General features: G+C 35.1%; 1 protein-coding gene across 1 annotated transcript in view; it reads right to left on the reverse strand.

The window, feature by feature from the left end:
• Nucleotides 1-12,790, reverse strand: part of ATF7IP (activating transcription factor 7 interacting protein) — a 57,858-nt gene that overhangs the window by 1,302 nt on the left and 43,766 nt on the right. Inside the window, exons 10-13 of the mRNA XM_052640354.1 lie at nucleotides 9,646-9,724; nucleotides 7,713-7,868; nucleotides 5,382-5,564; nucleotides 3,288-3,400 (exon numbers count right to left, since the gene is read on the reverse strand). Of these exons, the coding sequence (XP_052496314.1) occupies nucleotides 3,288-3,400; nucleotides 5,382-5,564; nucleotides 7,713-7,868; nucleotides 9,646-9,724 (531 nt within the window). The remainder of the gene's footprint in view (nucleotides 1-3,287; nucleotides 3,401-5,381; nucleotides 5,565-7,712; nucleotides 7,869-9,645; nucleotides 9,725-12,790) is intronic.

The following is a 12,790-nucleotide window of genomic DNA, read 5'->3' on the forward strand; positions in this document are numbered from 1 at the left end:
TGAAAAAGCATGAATACTAAGCTTACAAACTGACCTGATGCTGGACATTATTATCATCTGGGTTTTAAGATTACAATGATACCAGTTTTTCAAAAAGATTTAAGTAAGAGCCAGGAAACAGAGATATAAGTGGTCTTTTTTTCCCCCCAAGTGAAACATTATTGCTCAATGACTTTAGTTTGGAAGTCATGAAAAAAATAAGATCTCCTTAACTGAAATTCATTTATCAAAATTATGTTTTAATATGCATTTCATTAAATGGATAATTTGCATATACTAAATAGTGAATTCTGTGAAGATCTGATATCTTCTAAATCTCTATGCCTTTTCAAAGTTCAGTGCTAGTAGTGTGCACGTAGTAACAACTCAAAAAAGAATCTGCCAAATAATCTCAAGAAATGAAAATATGCTGAAATTCATATGTGAAGCGAAAAAAATTCATATAAACATCTGGAGAAACACAGTTTAAAAGCTAAAATAAATATAAAGTTATAGGGAGGGAAAAAAGCAAATGCAAATACAAGAAACATCGAAAGCTGAAGAAAAACAGATTTGAATATTGGCCATCTTACTGTATTACTTCTCTCAAATTAAGTAAATAACATTAAATAAACATACAACTAGTAAGATCTGTGAGAAGAAGGCTGCAGTCATGAACTTGACTGGAAAGAGTAGGAATTTAAGGAGTATGATAATAGCTTACAGCCTATAACAGCCCTTTCTAATTCTTAAAATTCGAGGCTACCAAATCCTCTCATATTTCAAAACAGTTAAGTCAACTGAGCTACTGTTTTGTTTCTGCCACTGCAATGGAGATTTCTACTGAAGTTTTAGAGATAATATATCAGGGATTTGCTTCCAAATATTCCAGTGCATACACAGGTTGTAGGAGTTTGTGGGTGGCAATACAGAAGAAAGAAGATTGGCTATGACTGCTGAAGACTGATGACTACTGAAGACAGGTAATGGGTAGGTGGGGATTGCTACACTAGTCTTTCTACTTTTATATATATTTGAAAATTCCCAGTTAAAAATATTATTAAAATTAAATTAAAAGAATGTTTCTCCTATGAGATACTGCTGCTGCTGCTGCTAAGTTGCTTCAGTTGTGTCCGACTCTTTGCAACCCCATAGATGGCAGCCCACCAGGCTCCACCATCCCTGGGATTCTCCAGGCAAGAACACTGGAGTGGGTTGCCATTTCCTTCTCCAATGCATGAAAGTGAAAAGTGAAAGCGAAGTCGCTCAGTCGTGTCCGACTCTTTGCGACCCCATGGACTGCAGCCAACCAGGCTCCTCCATCCGTGGGATTTTCTAGGCAAGAGTACTGGAGTGGGGTGCCATTGCCTTCTCTGATGAGATATAGTGTATTTATTATAAGACAATTCATATGGAATCCTGTTTTAAAAAAAAGCTCTGATGGATCATCACATTTGCAAAACTGCGGCATAAATAAGACATTTTTACTATATATTTTTCGAAGGAATATGGGATGAAGTAGGTTGTTTGTAGTTGCAAACAACAGTAATGAGATATTTGCCACAGATCCTACAAGGCGAGATCTGAAGCACTGTGCCAACATGCTGGAGGTGCTGGGACCAGAAAAATCTGAGTTTTAAAATGGCTCTGCCTCTGACACTAGTTTGGCAGTGACACTGATTAATCACCTAATATCGCTAAGACACAGTAGCCTCTTCTATCAAACAGAGAATATTGATTCTCAAGGGCTTCCCTGGTGGCTTAGATGGTAAAGACTCCATCTGCAATGCAGGAGACCTGGGTTTGATCCCTGGGTTGGGAAGATCCCCTGGAGGAGGGCATGGCAACCCACTCCAGTATTCTTGCCTGGAGAACCCCCATGGACAAAGAAACCTGGTGGGCTAGTCTATGGGGTCACAAAGAGTCAGTCATAACTGAGCGACTAAGCACACAGCAGGGTTGGGAGGAGTAAATAAAATAATACAAGTACAATAGTAGAGTGCCTCGTATATGTGAAGTGCTCCATTAACATGACTTTTTTTAACTGCAGTGGGACAGTAAAATAACAGCTGCTAAGAGCACAGGCTCTGGAACTGGAATGTGCTGGGTTTTATGAGGTATGACCTGGGGCTGGTTATTCAACCACTCTGTACATTAGCTGCCACACCAATAATAAAGGATAAAAAAAGAAAGCTAGAGTTCTAAAGAATTTCTGTGTAAGGACCACATAAATTAACAGTGCCTGGTGCATAGAAAGCACTTCACAAACGTAGCCATTATTATGTATATTTTAAAAAGGATGCTTTGCTTGGTAAAAAGTGGTATCAGCCTCAATCTCCTACCACTATTAGAGCCAGCATTTCCATTCACACACTCTATCATACCAAATACTATTACAGTCAGGTCACAGGATAATGTGACATTGATTTGGAGATTAAAACTAAGGAGAAATCTTTGGTTTTCTCTATTATCTCTTAATCAATGAATTCCCAATACCACTGGATGATTAAAGGTAGTAGGTGATAGGTCAGAGAAAGACAAATATTATATGATATCACTTATATGTGGAATCCAAAAAATAACACAAATGGACTTCTTTACAGAACAGAAACAGGCTCACAGACACAGAAAATAGTTATGGTTACCAAAGGAGAGGGGAAGGGATAAATTAGAAGTATGGGATTACCAGATATACATCACTATGTATAAAATAGGTAAACAAGGATTTACTCTATAGCACAGGCAACTCCATTCAATATCTTATAATAAACTATAATGGAAAAGAATCTGAGGCTGTACACCTGAAACTACCACAACACTGTAAATCAACTACAGTTAAATTAAAAAATTTTTTTAAATTAAAAGTTTAAAATAAAACCAATAAAACGATAGCAGTGTAATAGAACTAGTATAAAATTCTGAGAATAAAATTAAACCTGCAACAATATTTCATAAAATATTCAATACTTTAAAAAAATATTCACTACTCAAGAATGCGCTCTTTAACCTAATCATAAGTTTAACATGGTCTATTCCACTTCTCACGCCCCAGACGTGGACTCTTTTATATGCTGCACACCACCACAAGCAAACTCTGTACTCCCCAACCATCATTACCCAGAAGTGTTTCTGGGTAATGTTGATAGATCTAATGGTAAGATCTACTTTCTTCAATAAACATCTGCTGGAAAAACAGAAGACCTGTTATTTTCTTTTGCTATAACTAGTTTAAAGAAAAAGTACTAACTGCAGTGGTATCTGACAGTGTTATAGGTGAGAATTTTGTGAAGCCAAGGGTCCTCACTTACAGTATGCACTTGTGGTGGTCGGTGATGCACTGTGAGCTGAGGTCCTGTTGATCCCAGGGTTAATCCATTGTTTACAACATATGTAGTTGCTTGAGGCACTCGGACTGTAACACCTATAAAAGAAAATGAAGTGACAGAATTTGAATTCTATTCTAAATTTGGTAGAACACTGAATTAAACATTTAAAAATCAGTAAAGTGATGTTTTTAAAATTCAAAAGGAAAAATATATCCAACCTAGAAGTCTATACTCATCTAAAGTATCATTCAAGCATGAAGATAAAGAAATTCTCATATATGCAAGCTACCAAAATAAATAGTCTACCTCCATGAACTTTTCTTCAAGTAGCCACACGAGAGACAAGATAAACAAAGGACAACAGGAGACAAAGTGAACAGGAGATCCAGCATAGGAAAGAAAGAAATGCAATCCATACCCAAAATCCTAGCACACTGAAACACTGGAGGTACACATAACATAGAAGGCAGATAGGCCAGAACGGAGCACTGTGACTCTAAAGATAGAAAACATGAAGCTTTCTTCACAAAGATCTCTGCTGCCTCCAGAACAGGCAAGTTAATCTTGCCTCATTTTAACAAGGTTCCTCTCTTCCTTTCCATGCTCTGCTGATCAGCTGAGGATACTCATTTCATCCAACAGAAAACTTTATACAGACATCAGGGCAACAAAAGCAGAAAATTTAGAAGCAGACTTCCTCGGTGGTACAGTGCGTAAGAATTTGCCTGCCAATGCAGAGGACACAGCTTTGATCCCTGGTCTGGGAAGATCCCACATGCCACAGGGCAACTACTGAGACTGTGCTCTGGAGCCCAGTCTACTCTACAGCTGCAACTACTGAAGCCCGAGCCCCTAGAGCCTGCACTGCACAAGTCACCGCAATGCGAAAGCTGAACACCACAACTAGAGAGTAGCCCCTGTTCCCCGCAACTACAGAAAGTTCATGTGCAGCAATGAAGACCCAGTGTGACCAAAGATTAAATTTTTTAAATTAAAAAATGGAGAAAATTTAGAAGCCACTCATAGCTCAGCCATATTTCTGCCATATATCCATTACTGTGGATACCTTGCCTGGGGTGAGCCCTGTTTCCCAGAATTCATTTAAGACACTGCTGACAGATTTCCCCAGAGAAAGCTCTTGTAAACTTGAGAAAGCTAAAGCCAGAATGTGAACTAGAGACTCTGTTTAGTTTATTTTCTCCTATAGCCATCACCTAATAATGGCATGACTGAAGTTTCAATAAACAGCTGGATTTGTCCCTGCTTGTTAAGTTTTGCAAAACTGAATATTTTTAGTGATACCTATAGAGATTGCAAAACCATACAGAAAAACAGAAAGTAAGGGTGATGGTTACCTCTGATGGAAAGGGAAAAGGATGCAATTAAGAGCAGGCATACATAGATTTTTAGATTTTGATAAAGTTCTATTTCTTAGCCTAGTGGAGAGTTCATATGTGGTTCATTTTGCTATTTTTCTTTAAGCTTTAAATATATCCTTTATATAAACTTGTTTGTATATTTTGCAGCTGAAAACATGTATGTTTCATATATATATGTGTATGTATATACATACATGCACACATACATACACACACACACACGGAAATTACAAGTTACCTTAAACATTTTCCCATCACACACACACACACACACACACACACACACACACACACACACACACGGAAATTACAAGTTACCTTAAACATTTTCCCATCTTTTATTTCTCAGCCACTTTCCATACCTTTAAGACTCTCATTGGAGGCTATCCTTTACCATTATCTCCATATGGGCTAAGTCACAACTGATCATTCCCACTTTAATTAGGCAAGTTGTCTCTAAAGTATGGTACAGACCAACATCAAATCAAGTAGGCCATAAATAATTAAACTGAAGACAACACACAGAACACAAATTAGATACCAGTCCATTTTTTTCTGGTTAACTCTCCTAAGAAAAGAAAATGAATGAATAATAGTTTTAGTATGATATTGAACACTTTTTGCTGCATCTAACATCAATATAAGCCACTCCAACTACATGCAAAAGAACAACATAAACAGGAAAAGGGTCTCTTACTGTTTTGGGGATTGACCTGCCGAACAGCAGGAGCCTGCATAACAGTCCCTCGCAGGGGAGCCTGAGCTGGTGGTGCGGGCAGGGTTGTATAAACCACCTGGTGGTTTGCAGGAGCTCTCGGTACAGGGAGTCTCGTGGTCACCTGAGTCACTGGACGATGTGTTACATTCACGGTGGTTGGAGCTAATGAAAAGCAGAAAAATAGATTTAAGATGCAGTAAATTCTACGTTAAGTAAGTAATATTAAATGACAATTCACTTTATACAAAATCTAACTTACTATAATAGACAAGAGTCTCCTTTTATAATTGTGAAAAAGTTAAGAATGACAGGGTCAACCAAGGTTAATATTAGTACAGTCCAAGTTTCAGAAGAAAAGAACACCTCAACCATGTCCAAGGCCCTTCCCGCTATAGTCTGTCTAGATAAATAAACAAGTGAAGATGAAGAAAGGGTTTAGACTTTGGGGAGTATGATCTTATAGGAGTGACTTAGAAGGGTGAATTTTCCCTTCCTCAATGTTAAATTATTCTTAGCAGAGTGGAATTTTAGGCCCTCCAGGCCTTCTACTGATGGGTATAAATTCAAAAGAGTAACTTGTGGTCCCATAGTTCAAAAAACTGACTGGCTACTATAACTGACGGGTTCTTCAGATGAGTCAAATCACCTCCTATTCCAAACAATGAAATACCTATTAAAATACAGGCTTCTTCGTTCTCTATCATGGCATTCCCCCTAATTTATGTTCCAGAGAACATTAATGCCTTGAGTGATATTAACATATATTTATCAATAATGAGTTCTAAAATGTTCACCGACAGCATGGAGTACAAACAATGATTTTAAGGAGTTAACAATTTTTTGTTATAACTTTCTGAATTAGAACTACATTTTACAAATGACGTGTTAGCTATATAATACAAATCAATAATCAATATACTTTCCTATGGAAAAATATGTTCTACAATAAAACAAATTTGGAGGTAAAAACTGTATACAATAAAGATAAAGAGACTCCTTAGCCTTAACTTTCAATGTGAGTCTTTACAAAGAAGAAGTATATAAGGAGGAATACTTAGCTCTTCATCTCTTTATTTCCCATTTTATTATCTATATTATTAACACTTCTTTCTAAATCATCTAAATTGACTGTCATTTTATTTCACTGGATAAAATTCCATGTAAGCTCAATGCTTTCCTTAATGAGAAAAGCATTTCACAGATAAATTTCTTAAGCAATGGGCTATTTTATGAAGACGACGACCTGTCTTAATTGGCTTCCAAACAGATTAGGAGATACAAACTACATCTTGAAAATGTCTAATTAATAGCTTCTTGAGAGGTAGCAGGGAAAATATTAATGGTTATCTTCTGACAGTAGTGTTAGGCCAGTTAAAACAATTTCTAGTTAAGAATCACTGAAAAACTCTCGTTTGATCAATTATAACATCTTGGTTATAATTAGAATGAATCATTATATTCATCCCTTTCAGAGAAACTGTATTCATTTCTGCTGTTTACACTGTCAGATGACAAAGACATATATAGTTTAACTCTTCTTTATAACCATTCTGTGTCAGTGCTGCTAGTTTAAAGACTCTGCAAAATTAAGTCACACTGCATTCAAAAACACACTTTGTCTTCAAAATGACAATGAGGAATACGCCAATACAATTCTTTTAAAAATAAAAAATAATAATGAAGGTTATTCTTAATCTTATCTTTTAAAAAAAAGTATAGCCTTTATAACTTATTACTAACACAATTAGGGTTAAAATCAAGTTCATCTCAAGGGAATGTGAAGAAAAGGACAAAATATCTGCAAAAGACATTATTTGATAAAGGACTCATCCAAAACATACAAAGAACTCCTAGAACTCAACAGTAAGAAAATGTACAACCCAATTAAAAAGTGGACAAAGGATCTGAACAGACACCTCACCAAAGAAGATGAATAGATGGCAAACAAGCACAGGAAAAGCTGCTCAACATAATATATCATCAGGGAGATGCAAATCAAATAACAACGAGATTCTACTATCCCTATTAGAATGGTGAAAATCTAAAACACTAACAATACCAAATGCTGGTGAGGATGTGGAGCAACAGTTCCTTCCTCACACTCACTGCTGGTGAAAATGCAAACTGGTACAGCCACTCTACTCTGGCAGTTTCTGCAAAACCACATTCTTCCTGTATGATCCAGTAATCACATACATTGGTACTTACCTAAATGAGCTAATTTTCTGTCTAACCTTTCCACTCAGTTTCACAGTCATATTTCTCAACAGGCAAAACTAAAGTTTCAGCTCAGTGATTCAGCAAGTTTACCTGTAGGTAGTAAGTGTATGGTTGTCTGAGATGGTCCACTTGTTGGCACTCCAGATGGTTGAAGAGGTGGTGCCGGCTGGATGGGTTGCAATGGTCGAGATAAAGGCTGAGAAGAACTCATGGTTGACACAGGGGTATGATTTACCTTTTTAGGGTCTGTTAATTAAAAGTGAGGCAATATGATTACTGATAGAAAAATATTAGATATACAAGTTTATCTTTGCCATTCAGTTGCATTTTACCACTAAGAGAACAATTTCATTGTATTTTAATTAAGTGTACTTCTGCCAATATGAAAACCAGGTCAGAACCTTAAATATTTCACTGTTGGTTCTATCATAGATTTTAAATCATATTTAAAGAAAATATAGTTGTAATTAAAAAAAGAATGAAAAGAATCCTACTTTTAATAAAACAAGCTTACGGCTTTAGCAGCAGCTACTTTAATATTTGAGTGTTGATGAAGAAAATGCACATTAGATGGGAGAAGTTAAGTAACACTCAATGGTGGGGCAATGGAGAGAGATTCTAAGAGGCAGGGGTGCTACAAAGGGAAATGGCAAGAGTACAGATGACAAACTTATATTTTACTTTTTTATCAAAAACCAGCCCTATCTGTGTCCTCTTACAAATAATCAGTATTTACTTTTGTGCTCTAGGAAATTTCTTTCATTAAGATTTGTGTATTAAAAAAATAGTAAAAGCAATACAGAAAATTTGAAAGGTTTAAACAGTAATCAGACAGGCATGAATTCAACCCCAACAAATGATGACATAAATCTTCCAATTTTATATCAGTTTTATACAAAAAACCTGACCTTTCTGTCACATAATGAATTGTATAGCTACTTACTTTTATTTTTCTAAAACCAACTGAACTATCTTATTTCCTAAAATATAATTTCTTAAAATCGCTAGTATTTTTTAAAAAATTAATGTCTTAAAGGTATAATAACATCTGATTCTACTAGATTTTTCACACGCATTATATAATTACCACCATAAAGTTTTACAGATATGTCTATGAATAAACATCCCTGGTGGCTCAGATGGTAAAGCGTTTGTCTACAATGTGGGAGACCTGGGTTTGATCCCTGGGTAGGGAAGATTCCCTGGAGAAGGAAATGGCAACCCACTTCAGTACTCTTGCCTAGAAAATCCCATGGATGGAGGAGCTTGGGGCAGGCTACTGCCCATGGCGTTGCAAGGAGTCGGACACAACTGAGCGACTTCACTTTCACTTTCAAAGTTATTTTGTACAGTCAAATAAGTTTGAGAAATACTCTATGAATCATTCTTGGAGATTTACATTGTAAATCAGCACAGTAAAGGTTCAGAGATATCTGTATTAAGGAAAAACACCCATATAATTTTAACTCAGCATTTCCCAAGCATATTTAACCATGAAAGTTTTTATTTACAAAACACCTATTAACACTGTGGAAGAATAACTTGGAATATTGTTCAACAGCTAACCAATATAATTTCTAAATATCATAACTCAGAATAATACTGAGAATTCTGGGTATACATGCTTTTTAACAATATCTTGATTTAACACACCTACGTTAAAATATACATATACACGTATGAAAAAAACGTTTAAAGTCTAAAGACCTAGATTTAATTCGTACTTTGAATCTATCCTCAATTCTAAAACAGGCATTACAGGGTTATTGTAAGGATCAAGTGAAATAACAGATATAAAAAGAGAAGTATTCCATAAGTTAAATATTCTCCTAGTTGCTCCGTTTTCCTTTATGCTTTGTTAATATTCTCCCAAGATCTGATTTCTATTTTTTAATTCTAATCTTAAAAACTCTTTCTAAAAAGGATACAAACAATGCTGTCAAGATTTGTACTAAGTATAATGAGTTAAGAGAGAAAAATGGTACCAAAGCATTCCTTAGTACGATCACTTCTATTTAAGTACCTTGTAAAGCTCCACTCTCTTCATCATCCATTGTGAGATCAATGACACCACCTGAATCGCTGCTTGTGGCTTTTCCACTCTAAAAAACAAAATATTTGCATTTTGCTATGGGAACTCTGGTAGGCATAAGGAAAATAAAACGATACTGAGGGGAAGCAATGATAATGCACAGCCTGGTTCAATCCGGACCCCTACATGACTTTACCTAAAGAGTGTTTGTCAGAATAATGACCCAAGGATACTCATGAGTTAAATATCTGCCACCAAAAAAAAAAAAATCTTCCACAATAAAGTATTTTCTTTTTTAATTATATTGTGAATTACACAGAGCTATTAGAGTGACTATCAGGTGCTTTAAGTGATTAAATGTAAACATAATTCATTTCTAATATTTAAATGTTGACCAAACCTACCCTAAATTATCAACATTAATTCACAAAAAGACCAAAGGCAACTTTAAAGCCAGAATTAGGTTACATACAATAATCTATTTTTCTCCCTAACGAATGGTACGGTATCATAGGATGTAATGTGCTATAATCAGATGACATCCAATTTGACCAAAATCGACTCATTGTCCAAAATTATTAGAAATGTAGTTAAAAATTTTTTTAAACTATATAATGGCAATAAAAAAAGGAAAGCAGTACAATATAGACCTAAAGAGCCAAGATCTTCAAGTCAAAAAGAATGACTGAATCTTTTAGTTCCGACACTTACAAGTTACGTGAACTTATGTTAAATGTCATTTTTTTAGTTTCAAAAAATTGGATATGAAGTCTATTATAAGGATTAATACAAATATGCATTCAAAAAGCTTAACACCAGGCATGACACACAGTAACCGCTCAATAAATGCTAATCATAATTACTTTATGATATATTTACAGTCATGTCAACTCCAAATGATTAAGGTTTTCATCTACAATACTAAAGTTTTACAAAATTAAAGAAAATGTTATCTTGATGTTAGATATATAGGCCAAATTCAAAGACCATGATGTAACTTTAAATCTTACAATTATAAACCTTTTCTACGATAATGACTTCACAGAAAATGACTTGTTAATAAGCATCACAAACCTGTAAAGCCCAAATTGAAAAGTTCTTAACAAACCCTTGAAGAACATAACAGAATCCACTTGCTACAACAGATCTATAAGATCCACTTGTCCAACTAAGGTCCACTTTTAAAACTAAATTTTAAATTCATCAAAAATTACCAGAACAACAGGAAAAGACTAGTAAAGTAGAAACCAACTAGAAATAAAAGATAGTCAATAAAAATAACTCCAAGTGGAGCCAGATGTTGAATTTAACAGACTTCAAAGCAGCTGTTAAAAATATATTCCAAGAATTACTAGAACAAACAATCCCAAAACTTACGTGGGATCATAAAAGACCCAGAATTGCCAAAGCAGTCCTGGGAGAATAGAACAAAACTGGAGGCCTAACACTCCCAACATCAACAATAAAACAAAGTTATCGCAATCAAAACAACATGTGGTGTTGGCATAAAAACAGACATGGATCAATGGATCAGAACAGAGCACCCAGAAATAAACCCACACACCGATGGGCAACTAATCTTTGACAAAGGAGGCAAAGATGATAACAATGGACAAAAGACAGTCTCTTCAGCAAGTGGTGTTGGGAAAGCTGGACAGCCACATGTCTATCAATGATGCTGGAACATTCTCTCACTATACACAAAAGTAAACTGAAAAATGGCTAAAGACTTAAATATGTAAGACATGACACCATAAAGCTCCCAAATGAGAACGTGGGCAAAACTTTCTCTGACATAAATCACACCAATGTTTTCTTAGGTCAGTCTTCTGAGGCAATAGAAATAAAAGCAAAAATAAACAAACAAAACCTAAAAAAACTCACAAGCTTTTGCACAGCAAAGGAAACCATAAACAAAAAGACAACCTACAGACTGGGAGGAAATACTTGCAAACAACACAACTGACAAGGGCTTAATTTCCAAAATATATAAACAGAGTATACAAATCAATTACTAAAAAACAAACAGCCCAATCAAAATATGCGCAGAAGACTTAAATAGACATTTCTCCAAAGAAGATGGGCAACAAGCACATGAAATGATGCTAATACAACTAATTACCAGAGAAATGCAAATCAAAACTACAAGGAAGTATCATCTCAAACTGGTCAGAAGGATCATCATTGAAAAGTCTACAAACAATAAGTGCTTGCGAGCATGTGGACAAAAGGGTATCCTCGTACACTATTGGTGAAAATGTAAATTACCGATGCAACCACTATGGAGGAAAACATAGAGGTTCCTTAAAAAACTTAAACTAGAGTTACCACTTGATCCAAACATCTTATTGCTGGGCACACATCCAGAGAAAACTCTTAATTCAAAAAGATACACAAACTTCAATGTTCACAGCAGCACTATTCACAACAGCCAAGATACAAAAGCAACCTAAATATCTATTGACAGATAAATAGATAAAGATGTCTCTCTTACACAGACACACACACACACACACACACGAAATATTAATTAGCCACAAAAAGAATGGACCTAAGGATTATCATACTAAGTGAAGTCAGAAAGATATATGATAACACTTACACATGGAATCTAAAATATACAAACGGATTCACTTATAAAACAGAAACAGACTCATAGACATAGAAAACAAACTAATGGTTACCAAAGGGCCAAAGGCAGGGAGGGATAAATTAAGAGTCTGGGATTAGCAGATACAAACTACTATATATAAAATAGAAAACAGTAAGATTCTATTATATATCTAAGGGAACTATATTCAGTATCTTCTAATAACCTGTAATGAAAAAGAATATATACATATGTGTAACTGAATCACTTTGCTGTACACCACAATCTAACACAACATTGTAAATCAATTATACTTCAATTTTTTAAGAATAGACAACAGACAACAGAAAAATTAAGAGTATTAAAAATCAACACAAAATTAAAGTAGGGAGAAAAGTACCTCAAAACAAAAAATAGATGATATATTTTTAAAATTATAAAACAGACCTAAATTCAACCATATCAATGACTAAACCAACTAAATGGAGTGAAATTTCCTATCAATATTAGGGACTGTGAGATAAAATAACACATCAAAAATTCAAG

This window comes from Budorcas taxicolor, chromosome 5, assembly GCF_023091745.1.
Source record: "Budorcas taxicolor isolate Tak-1 chromosome 5, Takin1.1, whole genome shotgun sequence".
NCBI lineage: Eukaryota > Metazoa > Chordata > Mammalia > Artiodactyla > Bovidae > Budorcas > Budorcas taxicolor.